This window comes from Rhagoletis pomonella, unplaced genomic scaffold, assembly GCF_013731165.1.
Source record: "Rhagoletis pomonella isolate Grant_MI unplaced genomic scaffold, Rhpom_1.0 Rhpom_scaffold_00004, whole genome shotgun sequence".
Classification (NCBI taxonomy): Eukaryota; Metazoa; Arthropoda; class Insecta; order Diptera; family Tephritidae; genus Rhagoletis; species Rhagoletis pomonella.
In genome coordinates, this window is record NW_023458558.1 from 13,564,466 (window position 1) to 13,587,788 (window position 23,323).

The following is a 23,323-nucleotide window of genomic DNA, read 5'->3' on the forward strand; positions in this document are numbered from 1 at the left end:
TCTACACAATTTTTTTTTAGAGTGCAGCTGCAGTACGGCGCACTGCGGTTGTTCTTTGAATTTGGGCAAGCTGATTTCAGCACAAACTTGAATGAGAGTCTGCTCCACCAACACACAAATGCACAGCTACTAATGGACCTCATTATGGAAGTGTAAGACCACAGGTTTCTTCCCGGAACAATATTAAAAATTTGGAGACCTATTGTTTAACGTGATACTTGCAAAGAAGTGTAATTTCTAGAAATACGTCTAAATAATTTAAGGCGGAAGAAATCTAAATGGTAATTTCTTTAAAGAAGGGAGGACAAGGCCGTTCCACCTCCGCCTTCTAGTAAAGTCCTCTACACAAGTTTTGGTTGGGTTAACGGGCAACCGTTTCTCACTACACCAAATGCCAATTATATTCAGAGTTTTCTGAATAAAACGTGAGAGAGAGGTGTTGTAATGATGGAGGCCAAATCATCTGGTATTCGACCGCACTGACGGTATTGTCCACTTTATACCGGAGCAATGACTTTTGGGGATCTGCAACTTACCGCATCCGCCTGCAACATTTTGTTTAATTACTTTGTGGTTGTAATTAACTGGCTTATCAATGTCATTGATGCTGTGCTTTAATCTCACCTATGTAACGGCATACTGTACATCGTTAAAGAAAATCACAATATTAGTCCGAGGAGATGACCTCGAAGGTCATCTTTCTAAGTTGGCGGGTAGCAAGGCAAAGTATCAGATTTCTTCCACCTACGGCTACTAAATATGTTCACATATAACATATATGTATAAGTAATACTTAAGCGGTTGAGAGTATTTCGTCTACTGTAATTCCCCATTCAATTTTAGTAATCGCCCCTAAACAGCTTTATCTTAAGGTATGCAAACAAAACCACATACAATAAATAAATAAATAATTTATTAAGTATATACGCAATAATTTAATACATGCTAACTTAAAACGATTATAGCTTACATATTTATAAAAATTAAAAGATTACGAAAATATTGACTTTTTTTATCTTATTTCAGATCATTTGGTGAATCTAAATTCAATTGTCGCCCATAGCCGCCATAGCCACTACCGCTGTGACCTCCGCCGCCCCCTCCTCCCCCCATGTGACCATGCCCTTCATCATATGAGTGCATATGGCTGGAAGAGTATACAGGTTTCGAGACAATTTCGTATGTGGTCGTTTTACCGCCACCGCCGGAAGCTAAACTCTTCAGACCTAACACACTGGAGAGTGTTAAGGCCATAAGCGCCGTCATGAGGGCTTTACCTGCCAGCAGAGCCACGGCACCCATACCAAGGGCCATGAGTGTGCCTGAGGTAGATAAAAGAAACGCAATTTCATTAAGCTACCTAAATTATTTAGTAAATTCATGTGCTTACCTTTCATCGCGAGCCCAGCGGCAAGTAGCGCTTCCAAGCCACCCTTTTTGCCAAATTTTCCTTTACGTCCCGTCTCTACAGCCGAGCGTGCTTCCGCTAATGTCTCATTGTCGATCAATTTGAAGCGTAGAAAATGAGTTTGCAAAAAACTACTCAGCTTATTGATAATATAACCGTTAAGTCGCGAGTTGGGATCATTTGGATAACTGCGGGCTACATCTGCGGATGAAAAATGGTAAAAATATGTAAATAAGTGGAATGACAAGTTACCCAACACAAATGTATGTTTGCATAAGTGTATTCGTAATAGGTCGTTTTTTTGTGATGTGTTATGTGTTAAAAAATTAAGCGAAATACGGTTCTTTTTTTAATTTAGCCGATATAAAATCCCAACAAGCCAAGTCCTACAATAGATTTTTATATACCATTTTAAAGGCCTATATATCCTTTTCTCAGATAATATTCAATCTTTGAAATTGAATCAAAAATAGTTATTCAAAAACTCATAAATCTGCAAAATCGTAGTTTCCCACCTAAAACGACCGGTCGCGACCTCTAAATGACTTTTAAAAAATGTATAAAAATAGGCAATAATATTTCTCATAATCACGAATAAACTTAGGGGGTAAGGTCTTCAAATTCCCAAAAAAAAAAAAGCATTTTCGATGGGCACCCTAATATGTATATACTACATTTACGGTGACCATCCGTCCTATAGTGTACGGGACAGTCCTCTTTTTTGACCCATTGTCCTGGTAATATATTTATTTTATCGGGCACGCCAAATGTTCTGTATTTCTTTTAATGTCGTATGTTTGTCCCGTATTCGGTGTTTCGGCGTCTTAACAGCTCATTTAAATGGCATACCTATGAACGAGTTTTAAGTGATGTTGGTATATGATTGTAATTATCTCCATAAACAGTTATTTTTTCCTAATCTGAATGCCTACGATTCGAATCGAGGAATACATAAAGTTACCAAAATAGAAATTAGGACTTGATGTTTATTATTTATTTATTTTATGAAAGTATAGCTCTTTTCCTAACAAAAACCATATAACACCAAATTTTCAACTTTGTTCAAAAAACTATAAAAATTAATTCGGAAATGTTTCACCAAAATTTCAAAGTTTTTAATTAGAATCTTTAGAAAAAAATCTGGTTAGCAGTTTTTTAACTCATTAAAATTGAGTATAATAAAGTGCGAGTGGAAAGTGCTGCTCATTTCTTCTGTTTCAAGAAAACGGACGAACAAAGTATTTATTAATTTGTATGAAAAAATGCGTAGTACCGTCAACAAAAAAAAAATTGCCAAAAATTAATAATAAACCTTAGCGACTTAAAATAGCATAAAATTTAACGATTTTTTTTGTTAACAAATTTTACGGGGTAAAAATCTCGAGAAAATGATCCTACAAATTCGTGAAGGATACTGTTTCAGGGCTAATACATCTAAAATCATTGAAGAAGGCTTTAAGATTTGTAAGCTGTTGTGGAAACAATTTGCAAAATTATTTTTTGTCTCTCATAAATATGGTCACCGTAGCTATATTTTATAAACGAAAAAGCTAAAAACTCGTAAAGAAATTTCTCAAAAAGCTGGATTTCTCGCCGCTAAATGGACTTCGAAAAAGCCAAATTTTATGGGAAAATAGCTACATTGGCGAAATGCTGCGCGAACAATCAGACGGATGTGTTCGCTCCTAGTGCCCAGCCAAATTTAACAAGGGAGGGCGGAAACTCGTTCCAAAATACAGCGCTCATGATCTGTTTGAAGAAAAGTCGTTCTTCGAATAGACAAGACGAAATTTATCTAAAAAATAAAATTTATAAATTTTATAATTTTGCATGCTGTTCACAGATTGCTCAACAAGAAAATGATTGATTAATCGCTGTGAATGAGGAACGTTTATAGGGATCTAAAAGATAAAAATTGTAGGGGATTTGCTCCAATCATGGAATTGGAGGAAAATAGTATGAAAGAAGAGGCTTATAAAAATACATATGTATACAAACATAGCCTTATTAAACCTTTATATGATCAAAGTTCACAGGTAAAGTATTATAAAAATATTTGTATTTAAATTGTTTTTCGAGCTCAGAGTTTTGTGTCATCCGGGTAGGCTCATTAATTTAGTCAGGTAACATATGTACACTAGTGAATCCCCACGTCGTTAGAACGCCCTAACTTGAATTTCAAAAACCTAAAAAGTATTCCAAATGTTAGTCAGAGTTATAAGCCATCCACGTGCCATATTTCATCTAAATCCGTGCAGCCGTTTCGGAGAGAGGAAAGGTCACGTTTAGTGCAGCTTTTTAATTTCAACAAATTTTAAATCACCATATACCGTTAAAAAGTTCTTAATAAAAAAAAATAAAACTTTATCGTTATGTTTTTCGAGCTAAATTTCTTTTGTATATTTTCTATAAAAATATCGCCCAAGCTTTAACCAAAACTATATAAATCACAGCTTGAAACTTGATAAAAAATTTAGTAAAATTCAATAAATTTTCACCAGCTTTTGTATATTGCACTTGTTATAAAAAAAAAAAACGCAAAAGCAGTCTAAAAAAAAAACAAAAAAATCTCAAAAAGAAATGTGATTTTTAGCCAGTTGAAACTTGCACTTCAGTAGACTAACATTGTATGGCCTGTAAAACTGCATACCCACAAAAATGTTCTAAAGATTGACGTTAAAAAGTTGAAATTTTGATGGAAATGTGCTTTATATGGGTTTGGTTAAAGCTTGTGCAAGCGAGTGAACAAAAAATACATACGGGCAAGAACGGAAGAACACACTTGCACTTTATTATATGTACAAAAATTGAATGAGCCATAAAACCGTATACCCAAAAAATTTTGAAAATTCTGAATAAAAAGTATGACATTTTGATGAACATTTGACAATTTTTTTTATTGCTACAAAGTTAGAAACTGAGTTTTATGGATTTTTTTTTGCATTTTGAACAATTTTTTTATTGAAAATTAATAAAATTAAAAAAAAAAAAATTGAAAAAAATTAAAAAAATTACTATACGATTTTCACTGACACTCACGTATGAAGCAAAATACAGAAGCGACGCTCCTAGCCATTGGGTGTCTAACCTTTAAGTTATCGCTTAAAATTTTTTTCATCTCTCATTTGTCTTACGATTGCTCTCTAGTACAACTCAATAATGCCGTTAAATTTTCAGTAAGCACAAATAAATCAATATTTCTTGCACTTTTACCTACCTGCCATTAAATCGTTGGTTTTCACTTCCGACGCATTGACATTTCGCACCACACTGATGCCGGGTGCTATTGACAGCTCCTCTTTATCAGCCAGCCGCTCCATAATTTTCACGAATTCTATTTTCAAACAAAACCAACTCCACTGCGTGCGACACTCGGCAAAGGCACGTTTCATGGCATCACGTTTAGTATTGCTCGTGCTCCTGCTAATACTATCTGTGGATGTAAGATGTGAGAAAGGCGGAGGCTTAATGCTATTCTCGCTGATTGTATCCTCAGAAGTGGGTACAGTGGCTGCGTCTGCGAATTTTAGTAGTAAAATAAAAAATCCCAAGTAAAGCAAATATTCCATAGTCCTTCGGGGCAACATTCCGAAAGCGCGCGTGCGTATGTATGTACTATGTATATCCTTCAATTGATTGATTCACTTTGACAGACAGGCACTTTGCTAACGCTTTCGACGGGCTGCTGTTGTACGCCACACTATCACTAACTAACGACTGTTGATCGACATTGAAGTGATCTCAATTTTATACGTTAATAAAAAAAGAAATGCAGAAATTGCGGTAAAATGATGGAAGCGAAATTACCTAAAAATTTTACGATACGCAAGGAGAGGCAGTACTATTAAGTTTACGACGGCCGCAGTAGCGGCGGACAGCTGTTCAATGTTTCCCTTTCACTGTGGCAGCATGGTGGAACAGCAGCAAATGAAAGGAACAACGCTAGACGACATAGACAGCAACGCCAGCTGCGTGGCGATAGTGTAAATCAGAAACGGTCAGGTTAGAAACAGAGCAGCTAAAATTAACGTAATTGCCGTAAAAATAAAAATTTTTATTTTCCTCTATAACTAAATTGTTTGTACACATATCCACATACTCTCTACTCTTATTATCGCCAAGAATCACTAAGGTGCGTCAGTAGCAGCAGCAGCCGCAGTAGAAATATTTAGTAAAAAAAAGTAAGCGTAAAATTCACAACAACAATTAGACATCATTAGCGCGCGCAGTGACAGTTGGACGAATTTCCAAACTCAGTGGAGCGTATGTAGTATATAAACTATTGAGTGGTCAGTCCAAACCACTAAAGCCACTAGCCAATCAGTAAAATGCTGGGCTCGCCCGGCCGACGTCTTGAAAATGAAAGTTTTCATAAAGGGAGTTTAGACGAGAAGAGCAAACAGGTGGACGCCACGAAACGCCCCACTTGCACTTTCCCTATTAAGCACCTATTACACTCAGCGTATACATTTTACTATTGTATGTAGGTACTCACTCGTATATATGACCATGGGGGAAATGCAAACCTAGACCAGTGGCGCACCCAAGAAATTTTTTTAGGGTAGGTTTAGAAAAAAATACTTTGTCAGTAAACAGAATTCGTATAAGACAATTTTTAGCAAGGCTTTCGATTTTGACCAACAAAACTTCCGTAAGTATGTGCGCGGTAAGTGAGTCCCTAATGAAACTACCTTAATTTACAAAGGCCCTAACCAAACAATTTTTTATTTTACAGGAGAATCAAAAAGTAGTATACAAATAATATCAAATACATGTAGGGATTTTTAAAAAGTGGCCTGCAACTCCGTTGTTTGTGGTACTAACACTTAGTTTTTCTTGAAGGTGTGCTTTCGAAAAAAAAGTAGGGAGGGGAATCAAGACAGTTCCAGCCGCAAAAATTTATAGCAGCCCCCGATTCCAAACCATTCAAATAAGTAAATTAAAAAGACCCCTTAAAACTCTGCTGAACAAAGGATAAAAGAAGCATACTATTGGTTCAAAAATAACATAAAAAATATTCCAATGCATATCAAGTGATGATTGAAATTTCCGTTGAATATTTTATTCATCTGTTGGTATCTCAAAAATTTTGGGGGTTGGAGTGAACCGCAAAATCCCCACAACCCCCTTTGTGTGCACGCACGGCCGAGAAAATAACCGCCTGTAATAAACAATAACATAAATAAAGCAAATCAAAACAAATAATTTTATCGCTAACAACACTCTACAGAACTATGTGGAAATGTGCAATAAAATAAGCTACAATAAAGTTGAAACAATAAAGCAAAAACTGCGACATTGACAATGAGAAAGTGCCGGAATTCGGAAAGACATAAAAGACAAAGCATGCAATAATGAGCAAAAAAAGGAATGGATAAAAACGAGAGCAGTAAATTTGTGGCAAGCCATGGCCAATTCCACTTGCTATCTCATGTCAAAGAGTTGATGGATTTTCTTTACATCCAAGAAGCTAATAGGTACTCGTAAAAACATTTATATTTACTACCGGAGGGTTTGCACGCGTTCCTCTCCCGCCTATATACTTTAATTAAATGGTAGTAGCAATGGTCGCGTGCCACGCTGATGTATAGTTAGACGATGCAATTGTCACTGGCAATTCCAGCTAGATGACACAGTGGTATGGCATAAATATTTTCGTGTATAAAAGAAACACTGCTATAAGCATATTCTGTTGATTTTTAATATAAAAAACGTATGTATGTATACATACATATGTGGTTTTAGGCGGTTGAGGATTGGTAAAACTTGTTTAAAAAATTTCCTACACCCTCAAATCAAAAGATCAGAAATTCTCGTAAATAAAGTAGTGCGAAGGATTTTAGATGATTTATGAGTAAAAAGTCGTTTGAGTCTTTTTCCTATTGACACCCAAACACTGTAGGCCCTTGGCGGCTAATGTGATAAGAAATAACAAATCTTTTATTCCCACTTCAGAGGACTGGGAAATGCCCTCAAGAAAAGTATTATCCCTAGAGGAGTACTGCAGGCAAAGACGGCTGTAGTGCTGGGCTGTAATGCCAGCGCCCATCAGCAAGTGTGGGACAGCTCAGACACTAATACCAGAGGGGATTCACTTGACAGTTTGCTCATCTAGTTTGCCTGTGTTTATCTCAAACTGGCACATATCAATTGAGGTATCTATATCGGACCATCAGCACAGTAGACGAGACTAACCAGATTTGAAAGGAATCCAAAGAAAACAAACCTAGGAACTCTTTTGCGTGCACTTACAACCGGAAGCGAATTTGTTTATGACGGATATTTTATACACGCTCGCCCTGGAAGTAGAATCCGTTCTACTCTAGGACACTTTCTCATCAGCCTTTGAAGCGAACTGTCCAAAGATGAATAAGAAATCTTAAAGGAACGTTCCTTGGTGGAAGAGCAATCTTAGCAAGCTTCGTCAAAAGGCTAGGAAATTATTCAACGGAGCCAAATGGACTGGTGACTGTTCATCATACAAATCAGCCCTAACTGCTTACAATAGTGAGCGCAGAAGATCCAAAAGGGACACATGGCATGAGTACTGCAGCGGAATATACACTGGCTGGATCACACAAGGCCCAAGTATTAACATGAATACTGTCAACGCAGTGCGTGTGAACAAGAGGATTGCAGGCCTTGCGGGCAGAATCTTCAACAGTGAAAGTTTTCAGTCGGCTATTTTAACGTTTAGTGCATACAAATCCCTTGGACCTGATGTTGTTTACCCATGCGTACTGCAGCAGGAGCTAAGGTCCATATCCGGTACCTTACTCAGACTTTTGAGAGCTAGTCTACTTCTTGGTTACATACCGTCATCATGGAAGGAGGTGCAGGTCATATTCATACCCAAAGCAGGGAAAACACAAAATCATATCTCAAAGGCGTATAGACCACTAATCCTTGGCTCTTTTCCAATCAAAACCTTAGAAAAAAACTAAGTTTTAGAAAACAGCCTATGCAGTGGTTATAAGTTTATATCGTCCAAAAAAACTGTGTTCAAACTTTTTCAACAAAACCACAAGTTAAAAAATGGGGCCACTTTAAACCCAACGGTCTTCAGGGGTTTACCTTTTTTCGAAAAATATGGGGAATCATAAGCCAATAAATGCAAAAATTAATGTTTTCTTAAATAATCTTGTTAATTTTTGCAAATTAAATGGCTTAAATTACCCATAGAGAAGGTTTTGTGCGCTGTGGCAAGTTCGCTGTATTCGCCGATATTGTGTTTCAGCTATTATAGTGAAAACTCTCGGATACGCAGCAGCGACATTAGCCTCACATTGGCAATACAAGATACTTAATGTCATTAGTCTTTGTCAAGAAGTCAGCAAGTTCCTTCTTCTCCTTCATATAATCGGAATTAGTAAATCATTTTGCGATTTGCCACCAACCAATTTCCAGCTTCTCCGCACTTCGCTATAATAAGATAATGTTTTAGTTTTATTTTAATCAGTACTTTGTTTTCATCTTACGCCTCTTCATGATCGGATTTGGCTTAATATGACACCCATACAACTACACGTGTATATTTCCACATTCAATTTTTACAGTTAAGATAAATATAGAAGAAGAAGGAAATTATGTAAGAACTGCATATAAAAATGTATCAGTTATTACTGAGAATAGTTATGCAAAGGCACTTGTAATGTACTTTGTTATTAAAAAAAAGGAGGAATACTCAATTGTGCATTTTTTTATTTAACATACATACTAAATACTTGTGTACCTATGTATACAAAAATATATGCATGAGTGCATCTACATGCTAACATACATATACATATATTGATGTATTTATAGTTTATTTTTGTGCGCTTTTTTCTCGTAAACCAATCTTGAGTAAATTTCTTTCGTTACTTATACTATTTTGCTTTCTCATATGTCAGTTTAGCTAAGACGACTTAATTCAAAAATTAAAATTTTTGAGTTAATATGTGTTTACATTCGCATACATATATACATATGTATGTATGGTTGTATATAAAAATAAAAGTAAAATTTTAAAATTGCATTGGAAAACAGGTGATTACGCCACCGAAGAAAGCATGAAAATCGATAATCGACGTTAAAACAATTAAAGTTAGCAATTAAAGCAAAGCAAGTAAATGCAAATGAAGATGTTAATAAATTCTTTATACATATAAGTATGTATGTATATGGATGTAACGACATACAAATACATTTACTTTTATTTGGTTCACATTCATGAAATAAGCCGAAGATAGATTAATATATACACTGCCTTGGGAAAGTATGAACTCACTTGCTGCCAAAAAACCATTGTTGCGACCGGTAAACGTTCGTTAACGACTCAAATGGGCAAACAACAAAATAACTGGTATATTGAACAATGGAAACAGGTGTTATGGAGCGATGAGTACTAATTCGAAATTTTTGGTAGCGAACGGCGAATGTACTGCCGCAAAAAATCAAATGAACGGCACGTATGTACCTCAATGAGGAAAGCCAGCAGTTAAATTTGGCGTTGGTAGTGTGATGGTTTGGGGGTATTTTTGCTACGATAGTGTCGGCGCCTTGGTGAAAATCGACGGAAAAATACGGAAAGCACACTATCACCGGATACTTCAGCGAAGCGCTATTCCATCTGGCATTGATTTGATGGGGAAAAGGATTGCGTTTCAGAATGATAACTGCACCAAACATTCCTGAAACTTTGTACGAATTAAATTCATGTGCTGTTGTGGGATGAGTTGGACAGAGGGGTGCGATAAACTGCCTGCAACCAGCGAAACTCACTTGTCGGAACGTCTTCAGCAGGCTTGGCAACAATGCGTGATCAGAAAGACTTCAGAAATTAGTGGAAATAATGCCCAGAATTTGTGGGGCCATCGTCAAATCGAAAGGCCAACATATTGATGAATAACGGCTCGATTGATTTATTTCGTTTTATTTCCACAAAAAATTAAAAGAAAATCACATATAATTGTCTACAACTCATTTATTAAATGTAACTCCAAACAAATACGTTGTATAAAATGGTCTGATATGAAAATTAAAGCGACAAATACAAAAAGAAACATTTTTTGAAGTGAGTCCAAACTTTTGCAGTGCAGTGTATATACGTACATATATGCCCCAAACCTAATGGAAAATGTGTGGGGAATACTATTAGGGCCAGTTTATACGGATAAATCTCAATTTGAAAACGTTAGATGTATGAAGGCGTTTTCTTTTCTCGGTTCGAGAACGCCCTATCCAAGAAAAATTTTCAAGAACGACCTATTTTAAAATTCGTTAAAAGAAACCCTGTATCAACATATATTCAATATATTTTCAGTTGAGATAGGACGTTCTTTCTTCAACCAAATTCTGAGGTCGGGAGAGAGAAAGTTGGCAGCCGCTTCAATGAGTTAAGGTCGTTCCTTGGATTTAAAATTATTATTAGCACATAAATAATTTAAATATATAGTTGAAAATTTACGAAAATCACTCATAAAAAAATGTAATGATTTTCTTCAATAACTTTTGCTTGTGTCTTTATTTGTTCAAAAATATGTACACATACATAAATACTTAAAACTTAGTAACGGGTGATTTTTTAAGAGCTTGATAACTTTTTTTTTAAAAAAAACGCATAAAATTTGCAAAATCTCATCGGTTCTTTATTTGAAACGTTAGATTGGTCCATGACATTTACTTTTTGAAGATAATTTCATTTAAATGTTGACCGCGGCTGCGTCTTAGGTGGTCCATTCGGAAAGTCCAATTTTGGGCAACTTTTTCGAGCATTTCGGCCGGAATAGCCCGAATTTCTTCGGAAATGTTGTCTTCCAAAGCTGGAATAGTTGCTGGCTTATTTCTGTAGACTTTAGACTTGACGTAGCCCCACAAAAAATAGTCTAAAGGCGTCAAATCGCATGATCTTGGTGGCCAACTTACCGGTCCATTTCTTGAGATGAATTGTTCTCCGAAGTTTTCCCTCAAAATGGCCATAGAATCGCGAGCTGTGTGGCATGTAGCGCCATCTTGTTGAAACCACATGTCAATCAAGTTCAGTTCTTCCATTTTTGGCAACAAAAAGTTTGTTAGCATCGAACGATAGCGATCGCCATTCACCGTAACGTTGCGTCCAACAGCATCTTTGAAAAAATACGGTCCAATGATTCCACCAGCGTACAAACCACACCAAACAGTGCATTTTTCGGGATGCATGGGCAGTTCTTGAACGGCTTCTGGTTGCTCTTCACTCCAAATGCGGCAATTTTGCTTATTTACGAAGCCATTCAACCAGAAATGAGCCTCATCGCTGAACAAAATTTGTCGATAAAAAAGCGGATTTTCTGCCAACTTTTCTAGGTAATAAAATTCAATGATTTGCAAGCGTTGCTCGTTAGTAAGTCTATTCATGATGAAATGTCAAAGCATACTGAGCATCTTTCTCTTTGACACCATGTCTGAAATCCCACGTGATCTGTCAAATACTAATGCATGAAAATCCTAACCTCAAAAAAATCACCCGTTATATGTAGTAAGGGTAGTAAATAGAATCTCACGATTTTCTTCTGACTACATACTTATTTACGGAAAATATTAATGAAAGTGTGGGTATGATTCTAAATATATAATTTGGCGCATGTGCTTCACGCTGTACTCACTTGACATTATGTATACTATATACATATGTACATATCGCCACATGAAATGCAAAAAGACATAACAACATCGCAACTGAAGTGGAAAAGGTTGTTGTCTTTTCAGAAAATGATGTGGTTAGTTGTAATTCGATGGAATCTTAACTTTCATAACTTTTTCCTAGTTATGACTTTTTGCATTTCAGCGATGATGTTAGCGTTTTTTCGCATTTAAGGTGGCGATATGTATTTATTCCCCCACTACGGGCAATAAAGCTACTATTCAGTTGCTATGAAACATAATGTGAACCTGAGTTTAACTTAATTATATTGTAAATTCATACGTCTGTATGTATGTATGTGTAAGCAATTCGTTCGTTCGTTTAAATTAATAAATGCTTGAATTTTGAAATGAAAAAATTATGTATAAATATTTTTATTTCTGATTATTACTTGGCGCAGCGCCTGGCTGCCAAAAATTTGCTATGGCACTCAATTGAACAGTTCAGTGTACTTTTCTTTAATGAGCAACACAAATACATTAATAAAAATATTATTTAAGATTAATTTTTTGAAATAAATATTATTCGAATTTTTTATTATCATTTTTTTTTGATTTTTTTTCAATTTTGCTTTTTTGCATTTGCTTTCTTCTACTGTTTTTTGGTATCGCATAGTTTTCACTAACTAAAAACTAAATTCTCGACTACAAATAAATATTTATAAATATACAATTTTATAAATAACCTAAAATTTAGTCATTCTCATGTTGATCATTGGAAAATTATAGCATTGATGTAAAAGTGATCAACTTTCATTGCATTAACTTAAATAGAAAGGATAGAGGAAGACGATAGAGGGATAGGAAGATTCGAAAATATTATAGCTAGAAATATTCTAGTGGCTTGGGATTGTGCCTTTATCAAATAGCTTGCTTCACATTTGTCAACATTTAGAAAGGTTGAGCCAAACCGTATTGGTTGTAGGCTAAGTCAGAGGCAGCAGCCTGGCCGTTGCGATTCCAGTCGGAGTGCACGATCTCGGCGTTTAGTGGGCTGCCGGTGATGTAGGCGGTGGTGATGTGTTCCTTCTTCTTGCCCAACAAGTCCTTGAAGAATGTGGCACCTAAATGCGCGTAAGAGAAATAAATGTAAATATTTATTTACATTAATTTGCAGCTTAAAAAGTCGAAGATCTATAGGAATTTTGCACTGCTACGCACCAGCAAGGATCAGAGCCAAAATAGAGATGGCCAAACTCTTGAGCGAGATGAATTTGATGATGCTGAAAGCAACCTTGCAGAGCACAGCCTTCTTCAGCTTCAGGATCAGGAGCAGCGGCAGGAGCATCTTCTTCATTTTCTTGCTGCGGGATTCTGAAACGTAGAAATGATGCATAATAAAATCGTTGGTTAGTCAATTGCCTTTGGAAAAATTTAACAGACAAATTAAAAGTTTCATAGCAAAAATGTAATTTCTTAGGTTTGCACAAAATATCTAAACAAGCGTTAGCCACCAACACATTGAAGTGGCAAACAGCGCCGGCCTGCAACTAAATATATCTACTAAACTTTCTACGCAATGCACTGCGTAATGATTTGGGTGAATAATGTGGTGGTGCCGGCAGTGTTGCCACCACTGCGGTGCAAAAGAAGATGAATTAATTTTTTGAATACAGTTTAGGCATTTTCAAAGGTTTTAACGTTATTTGTGCTTACAAAATTTGAAAATTATGATTAAAGCTTAGAATACAGCTCTCAAGAAAAATCACAAGGATTATTTTTTATTATTTCTATTGCTTGAATAAGCACTTTACTTTTGCGGTAAATTTTCTTAAAGAAATAAGTATATGTAAGTACATATTTTCTTGAGAGTTTCAAACAGACTTAACAAATTTTGATCAATGAAAATTTCTTTTCCATTTCTGCGCGTCATATTATATTAATTTTTTGCCGACTTCAAAAATGGAGGAGGTAAGCAATTCGACGGGATATATATTTTTTTATGTATGTTACCGCATAACGTTGAAGCACGTTAATCGATTACTATAATTGTTTTAAGGGAAGGTAGTGCCTCAGAGGTAGTGCCATACTAATTTGGTTTAGATTCGATCATTCGACCATGAAGAAATTAACGGTACTCTTAAATACTATATATGAGAATTGAAATCGGTTGGGTTTTTGCTTAAAACTTAATTGTTTGTTTTTTTGAGAGTATTGTAAAATTACTTTGAAAGGCATATGTGGTAAAATGTATATCCGTGCCCGTGCCGTTTTTTCGGAAGGAAAAAGTGAGACCGCAGGCTGTAAAATATCAAATGTCAAAACTCCTTGAACAATACTATTCACACACACGAAATAATAGCATTTTTTTCTGACCGTTTTCTTAAAAGCTCTGTACCTAGAGCTTTATACATTGAAATAAGCAAAATAAGCATGATCGTTAAAATTAAGCTTGGAAACCGTGAACAAGTAAACTAAGCAACTCCAAGCTAAAGCTTAAACTTTTCGGCCCTGGTTATAAATGCTGGTTGCCTGTGTTTGTATATGTACTTGACATCATCAAACTTGCCACCTAATACTTTTAATACATTATTAGAAAGAACAATGGTTTCTGAAGGAGCTGGCTTCACAGTCCGATTATTTCGATGGCCTCTTCAATAATTTCAATAAACCAAAATTTTACCGAAAAATCAACCATTTGGAAGCAGTGAAAAATAAATTTTTAGTTGAGTCATTACAATATTTCCGGATAATAAATTTTAATTGTATCGAAAAGTGGCAGATTGCTCGCTCCCTCCATAGTCGAAAGCGTTATAAAAGTTTTTCTGCTTTTGGCGAAACATGACGTTCGAAAATGCAAAGAATCACTAAAAGTTAATGACTGTATGGAGCGTAAGAGAGTATGAGTGTAATCGAATGGCTACTAAAATGAAGGCTTTTATTATAATGTAAGTTTTAACTTAGCATAGCACAGTGGTTGCATTTATATGGGGAGAGCGGAAATCGAAATAAAATATCTACCGCTAGCTCTGTTAAGAGTAAAACGTGTAATATGTAAAAGTGGGCGGGGTTGGACAGGCCCACTTACAGCCATGTGAAAAATAATAGGGACCCGACATTTTGACCAGCTGCGACCGTTTTCTTTTGTTTGTGTACAGCTCACTATATAACAAAAACCATGTAAGTCCATATTTCAAATTTTGTAGTAAAATTAGAAAAGTTCAAAAAAAGTGTACAACAACAACAAACTTTTTGCTAAGAATTTTTTTTTTTTTAAATCCAAGTATGCAATTTTATAGTCCAATCGCGTTGATTTGTGATAATTTTTTTACGCATGGTGTTCATATTTTCTTCAATACAAAAAAATATTTGGAGCATACCCGTACTTGTGTGGAAAAAAATGCGCTTTATTGTACTAAAATGCTTTATTATATATATGCAACCACTGTGCATATACAACTAGAGCATTATCAAATCAAAAGCATGCCCCATGATTACGTTCAGTTAACGCAACCCATTGGAAGTACTCGTAAAAATAATTGCAAGCTGGCAACCCAGAGAGCATGTTGTTGCAAAGGTATGTGTTGATGAAAAAGTTTGCGATTCGCCAAAGTAACCTAAAAGTATGCAAGCCAAATGCGTCTGTAGACCAACAAAACTTTAGCTATTTAAAGAAAGTGGCAAAGAAAGTTTTGAAATGGCAACAGTAGTGGCTAAGTAGATTGTGGCTTAGTAGATGACTAGACGACAGAAATGTTATTTCATTAGAACCTAACAAATGTATAAGAACGTGATGCCACTTTGCTAATCTCACTTGTCCGGGTGCTGGCAAGCAGGTGAAGTGAGCTTGAAGCCCAAGAGGTGACAAGAAACTGTTGAAAGTTGAAGTATGAGTGTGATCATAAAGCGTGGAAAACTCTTCACAGTATATACGTTTTAAACTATGCACATACATACTTGGATATGTAAGCATGTAGTAAGTAGTTAGAAATTGAAGCTTTTGCCGCTTGTTGAATTATGCTTTTGATGTGCTTAAACTGGAAATTAGCTGCAGAAAGCATGTCTGGCAATTGAATTTAATGCAGATAACAAAAAAGTTACATTTTCTAGCTTTTCATCACTGCGTTGCTGGGTTATTATGACTCGACTTCGCTAAGTATGCACATATATTTCTAACGACTTTATTGCTCTCCAAGTTTGTGCAAGACGGCGCCTTACTTTGTTGCCTTAAAATGTTGAAGGGCTTAGCTTAGCGGCAAGGTTTGAATTTATGAGTTTTGAACGCACCTTTACTGTTAATAGTTAACAATTAATGGAGCTTAAAAATGTGGGCTTTGGAGGTTATTGCTCCTTCGTTGCTAATTAAATTTGTTTTTAGTGCTGGTAGTGTGTGTGCTTGCAAAAATTTAAAAATGAAGATTTTAACGTGAAAATTTATTTCGAATAAAATTCTTTGGTACGGTACCTATCTAAATTTATTTTTAGTAATTTTTTCTGAAATATTCAAATTAAGAAATTTGCTTACCTGTTGGCCTCTTTATTGTTAAAGATTTTATTTACAACTAAAGGTGACTAAATTTAACACAATTTTTGAATTTTTAAACTTTCTATTTCTCTACTATTGCACAAGAATTCGATTTATAGTACATTCCCACTAAAGCTTAGCTGCAGTTCATGATTATTGTGAAAAGAAGATTACAGCCTCAATTGCTTGTATAGAGTAAAAGGAAACGGAAGTAAAAAAAGTAAAAAGGCAAAAGGTACAAACAAATAAACCTATCATCATTCCATGCTAAAATTCTAGGAACTTGCTTCAGCTCTTAATTGCAGTTAAGCTTTTGGTGGTAAGGGTTATTGCTCAAAAAAATTTGATTTACAAATAAAATATATTTTTAGTAATTTTTTGAATATTCAAATTAAGAAGTTTTTGCATTGACCTCTTTTTTCCAATGATGTGATTTAAAACAAAAAGTGGTTAAATTTACACATTTCCATTTCTTTAATTTGCAGTATATCGCATTTGAACTAAATTTTGAAAGAAATTGCATTGAGTGTATATTAATTTATTAATATTATATTATTATTAAATTAAATAAGCAGTATTTTTCTTTAAAGTTTTTTTTAATTTTTTTTTAATTAAATTATATTGGTATTAATTTTCTTTCAAGTAAAAATTAATTAATTTAATTAAAAAAATTCAATTATAAAAATTGTATTTTTTAATTGTGTGGTTATTTCCAGTTTCATTAATTAATTTAAAAATCTACAGCCTTGACCTTATGTATTAGGCGCTTCATTATTAATGATTTCTAGTTTTTCAAAGTCAAATATTGTTTATTTACCAGTAAATTTTTATTATTAAAGTATTAAGAGATTATTAAGAAAAAATATTAATATTTGGCCCGTTCACACTTTGATTCGGTTGACAGAAGCGTAGATTAACCGCGAATACACAGTTTTATAGCCCCACACATTTTAGCATAATAAAGTGCGAAATGCGAAAAAACCCCTTTAATTTTTGATGTTTTTTTTTTGGATAGTAGTGTGCATTAAGGGAAACTCAAACTTATGCTGCATTTCCACTAGGCATTAAATGGCAGAAATTTTAATGACAAACTTCGGCATTAAAAAATATTCTTGTCATTACTTAAAAAAAAAAATTGTCATTAAATTCATTTCCACGTGGCATCTTTTAAATGCCTAAAATTTTTTGTCTTTATGTAAAAAAGAAATCATTAGAGCAGCTTTATTTGGGTAATTTTCCCAAAATCATGATTAGTTAATTTTCAAACTACTTATGTACACAGATACATACATATAATTTATTTCATCGCTTTAAATTAGTCCGATTGGAGAAAATTGTAAAGAAGAACTCATGGAATATTTAATTTTAGTGAATCAAATTGTTATAAATAAATCAATTTATATTACGTGTAAAAAATATTTTTAGTAGATATTGTAAGGTGACCACCCTCCGCTTAGTAACGCCAGCGTAATAATTTGTTTAACTTTCGACAAGGGACGGGATTACAGCTCATAAATATGCAGGTCTATGCACACTCCCTCTACTTAGGTGAAGAAAAGCGTTCAAAAACTAAACAAAGCTGTATTGATTCTCAGGGCAAAATACTTGTGGAGGAAAAGCTTAACACCCGGAGTGATGGGAAGAGTTAAGAAGCAGCTGCCAAAAGTGGTAGCGGCCACATATGAAAACTGCGCGCAAGACAAACAACTTGCAGAACTTGCTGATAAGAAGCTGATGCTGGGGCAGAATGCGCGAAGAATATAAATTTCGTGCCCTTGGCTATTATAAACGAATTACAAACACATAGGGCCACAAATTCACAGTGCGTAGTTAACTCAGAATCGGCAGTTAACTACAGACTTTTGTACTGACTGCCGATTCTGAGTTAACTACTACGCACCGTGAATTTGGCATATACATACATACACGTCTATATGTACAAACACATAGCATGGTTTTATACATACATTGCGCATAGAAGGATTTGTCTGCAGGGCGTTTCTTTTATGCGTGGGATTCAATAAAGTTCAAGTAGCGTAATAATATACAAGTCAAGTGTGTATTGTAGTGGGTGGCAGATTAGGATCAAGTAAATTAAAAAAAAAAATACTTAAGGTCAATACTTAAGGTTTTAAATTTTTTAAAAAGTTTGTAAAAAATTGTTTTATGTATTTAAGCAGATACGCGTACATAAATGCCGTACATACCGTTGATTCCCCAGCCAGTGGGTAGGCAAGAAGCAGAAAAGGTGTTAACAAACATCAGCAATATATCACCGAACAACGGTATTTCATACCACGTTCTTTACTTGTGTAGCTCCGCAAGATTTCTGAGGTTTTTGTGCTCATTTAAATTTGCAGCATAAAAGAATATACAAAGATGCACACACACACACATACAAAACATGCATGGTGCACCCAGGGGAAAATGATCAATGCATCACTATTTTCTACTACGAAGAGATTAACGGCTACGTTTGAACGAAAAGATGGATCGCAGTGTAAGCGAGCGGGTAATGTGTAGTGAGGATAACCAAACATTCCATTTTCCCAAACGGAGACGATAGCAGGTATAGTGGCAGTTTTGAAGCCACAAACAAAAATAGTTTGAGAACAAATTTAAGTATGTCTTTTTGGCTGCCGTAGCCGAATGGTAATGCGCTCGACTACAAACTTTTGGGTCGCGAGTTCAGATCCTGCTGCACGGGCGCACGGAGTTTTATAAAAAAAATGATGCATCTTGTAAGATATAGTCTTTGAGGGCGATACATTACTTTCTATATTACCAAACCTTCCCTTTTCTTACTGGGCAGTTTTCAGTTTGCGCTTGTGCAGGTTAATGCCATTTGTGCAGCAATAAAATGCATATTGATCACAATCATTTGCTTCATATACCCGTATATATATGTCTGTACCACAAGGCCCAACAAAAAAGAGTCTCCATAGACCAATAGCTCTGTGGTCAGCAGTGTTGCCATTTTGATCCATATACTTCGAAAGGGAGCAGTGTATTTTCGGAAGATACTTTATTTTTTTTTGCTCATTTCGCGATGTATTTAAAATTTTCGCGTAGTACAAATTTTAATACATATTAAAGAGCAAATCGTCGTTTAAAGTACAAAACCGCGTATGAAGATAATGCAAAACCGTGTATGTGAGCTTGCATAAATTATTTTGCAGAGAGTAAAAACACTCATATTTCAAAATGGTTATCTTTTTTGTAAAGCAATCACATTTATGGCTAGTAGATTTCATTACGAATGGATAAGGATTGAGGCAAGAGCTTGCGTGAGGAAGTTTTTTCTAACTTTAAGTTTTTTCCAACTTTGATACTTAAATAAAAATTTGGTGATACATTTCATCAATTTTTAGTTCCTTTTACGAAACATTTTTTCACGATGTCGCGGCAACACTGGTGCTCAGATATTTTGTTCGATCGCTTTATTTATTCTAAGCACTTTGCTGTCAGAGTCCAGTAGCATATGTATGTATGTGTGTGTGTGTTCTGGTGCATTTTGCTCTAGTAGTGCACATACAATACAATATCTAATTGGCATTCGGGACTGCAGTAACGTCAAGTGGTGCATGCAAGTGTGTAAGGCCGTAATTACCGTTACGATTATTACTCAATTAAGGTGATGTCGAAGTTCAGCATATAAAAGTTATTATAAAGTTTTGCATTGGAAATGGTGCCACAATGGTGAATGAACTTGTTTGTTGTAACTGTATGTGTGCGTGTGTGTGTGGAGCGAATGCGGATGGCAAGTAGGCGACATTCGTAACGGTTATTAAATTGATTTTTTGTTTGCACGCTCTACTACTTTTTATTGATTTATGTCACAATAGCGACGTGCGACCGATTTTCAATGGCCAATTGTGTTATTGTGCCGAAAAATTTGTTTCGGTCAAGCGGCGGAAAGGGGGAAAGTTAGTGTTTTTTGAGTTTGATGGAAGTGGCAACATTGTTGCAAGGTCTTTATTAATTAAATAGTTGGGAGGCTTTGATAGGATCCCGAATAATTTTTTAAACAAATTTTTAAATATGAGAGCTAACTTTGGAAAAGTTGAAAGGAAGATAGAGAGCCTAAATGTTAAAATCTTTTTTAACTAATGCTGATTGAATTTGAAATATATACATACATTTATGTATATTTGAGCAAAATTTTTTAATTGCTCTGCAAAAGTATGTAGCAGAGATGACAAAATAAAAAAATATTAAAAATTAAATTTTTAGCACTACAAAAAATATAATTAAAAGGAGTACAATAATAAGTGAAAAAAACTTAAAAATAACTCGAAAAAAATTAAAAATAATATTTACTATTCAGTACCAATAATTAAAAACGGACATTAAAGGCCATGTTAATCATATCGTAGTTTAAAGTACAAAATCGCGTACCGTCATTCTGCAAAACCGCGTAACTGACATTGGCTGCCAAAAATTGAATTTGCTCACACAAGCTCTTGGCTCAATCCTTATCCATTCTTCCTGAAATATGCTCGCCAGAAATGCGATTGCTTTATTAAAAAAGAGAACCATTTTGAAATGTGAGTGATTTTACGCTCTAGAAAATAATTCCTACAACTTCACATACGCGGTTTTGCATTTTGTTGATTTTGCACTTTAAACGACGATATATATATATATATATACTGTCCTTTTTACTGTAGTATGAACCATATTTTGTATGTACTCGCATGTATTTGACCTTATATACAGATCGGACAACTGAAGAAATGTGACATGAAAGGGCAAAAGTCTAAGCCATTATCAAAAATGTTTTTAAAAATTTTCATTGTGTACAACTAGGTAATTTAGTTTAGTAATGATATTTGCATGAAAAAAACTGCGTTAAACACAATGGACAATGCTTTGTTTCATTAAATACGGAACACATATTTTTCACTAAAAATTGCTTGGTCTTTCCAATTATTAATCCACATTGCATTATATTTTTGAGTTCATACGGATTTTCTAAAACATAAACGAATTTCAACGCACTTAAAGAATTCAAGTTTTTCAGAATTTTCTACTTTAATTCCACTTTTCACTCAGTTCATCTCCATCAAATATTTTTTCCACTAACTATGTATTTATTTAATTTTTTTCTATTGCTTTTTGTCTTACCCTCCATGGCGCGTGCGGCGTATTCGTTCTCCGTCTCCTCATCCTCATCATTGGGCAGACCGAAGTTCAGTTCGTGTGTGGCCAGATAACGTTCGACGCGTTCGTCGACTGATTCGATGCTTTTTGCGGAGGCGCCAAAAGAACGACCAGTTTCTGTACGTTCAACGCGCAAGCCAGCAAAAAGTGGCAGCGTTTCGGTGCTGTCGACTCTGTTGATCAAATCAATAATATCCTTTTCGCTGTTGTCCAACTGTTGCTGTGAGGGCAAGGCGGCAGCGCTGCAGATGAAGGAAGCGACGAGTACGGCACAAACGAATTTCGAACACATTTTAATTGAGTTTTTGTTTATTCTAATCTATTTTTTTTTTTGTTGTGTTAATTAATTAATCCGTTTTATCGTGGGTTGAACACACACACACAGCACACACCGTTTGAAGGTTGAAATTGTTTTGTGATTGATTAAGTGCCAAGCACAGCTATTTATACGAGGTGAATCTATCAAACCGAATTGCAATGCATCGAATTCAAAAGTATCGAATTTAAGGTGTAAGGTAGTGTCGTCGCCGCGACTTAGGCAATGCGTAATCGAAAAAGATCCAACTTTTTCCAATTCCTATTTTGTCTACTAGAAATCGGAAGGCAAGAAAATATGCAAACGCCAAAATGCGCAACAACAATACGCACTTGCGTTAACGGTAGGTCGACTTGGTCATGGCATGGGGGAAGGGGGTGGTGGTGGTGGTCAATGAAGAAGCGGCAAGCACGCGCGCTATTGCATTATAAATAAGCAAAATTGAAATTGTCACTATTGAGCGCTACACAATGCTAAGGTAACGCGTATGCCTGCGACAATCTGGTTACCTCCGGCTAGCCACTCGATTTTGATTTTTGGACGCACTGTCCGTTGCTTGTCTTTTTTTTTTTTTTTTCGACATACATTTCCAAAGTAAAACAATTTCTTGTCCATAATTGCATGACTGCCAGCAGCAAAAACAACATTTAGACTTTGCATACATATGTATGTAGTAGTACTTTTATTAGTTAGGCTTCGAGTGCACAAATTCAATGTCTGTGTTGACTTCTTTACCTTTCTTTGGCCTTCTCAGTTGCTTCTTTCGGCCACATTTTATGCTTCTGACTGATTATGTGTGCAGCTTGTTTTTGTTGTTGTTATTATTTTTACACCCGCGTCGAATGAAAGGGAAGTCAGTCACCAACTCATCGCACACAGCCCCGGTAGTTGCCAGTCAAAAAGCATAACTTAGAAAAAGAAATATGCCATTTCAACATGAATTGTTGTTGCATTTTATTAGCATTAATATGCGTATTGCGTATAGGAGCCGTATATGTGTCACATACAGAAATACATACATACATATGTACATAAATTCACCTGCTTACGCATGTACCTACGTGATTTTATTCAATTATGATTGCTGGGCATCTGAAATTGTGTGTAAATACTTCGCTTCGCTTCGCCACACCCCAGCACACGCACGGCTTGCTCCAAATTCTTTTTCATACATTGCGCCTAAGTGCCCACATACCAGAATTGATTTCTAGTTTTGTTGGTATGAAAGTTGGCGCTTTATTAATATTTTGACGGTGTTCCTTTGATGGCAATTACTTATCTATGTATAAGTATGTATGTTGATAATGCGCAA

The 23,323-nt window shown here is 35.3% G+C and overlaps 2 protein-coding genes across 2 annotated transcripts; both read right to left on the reverse strand.

The window, feature by feature from the left end:
- Positions 1–1,017: 1,017 nt before the first annotated feature.
- LOC118738399 lies at positions 1,018–4,995 on the reverse strand. The gene is made up of 3 exons (XM_036469324.1): positions 4,626–4,995; positions 1,391–1,609; positions 1,018–1,322 (listed from the first exon to the last, which is right to left on the reverse strand). Exons 1-3 carry the CDS (start codon positions 4,993–4,995, stop codon positions 1,018–1,020), a joined length of 894 nt encoding a protein of 297 aa, XP_036325217.1.
- A 7,785-nt stretch (positions 4,996–12,780) lies between these two features.
- Positions 12,781–21,987, reverse strand: LOC118738400. The gene is made up of 3 exons (XM_036469325.1): positions 21,660–21,987; positions 13,229–13,381; positions 12,781–13,131 (listed from the first exon to the last, which is right to left on the reverse strand). Exons 1-3 carry the CDS (start codon positions 21,985–21,987, stop codon positions 12,959–12,961), a joined length of 654 nt encoding a protein of 217 aa, XP_036325218.1. The 3' UTR covers positions 12,781–12,958.
- Between the last annotated feature and the right edge of the window lie 1,336 nt (positions 21,988–23,323).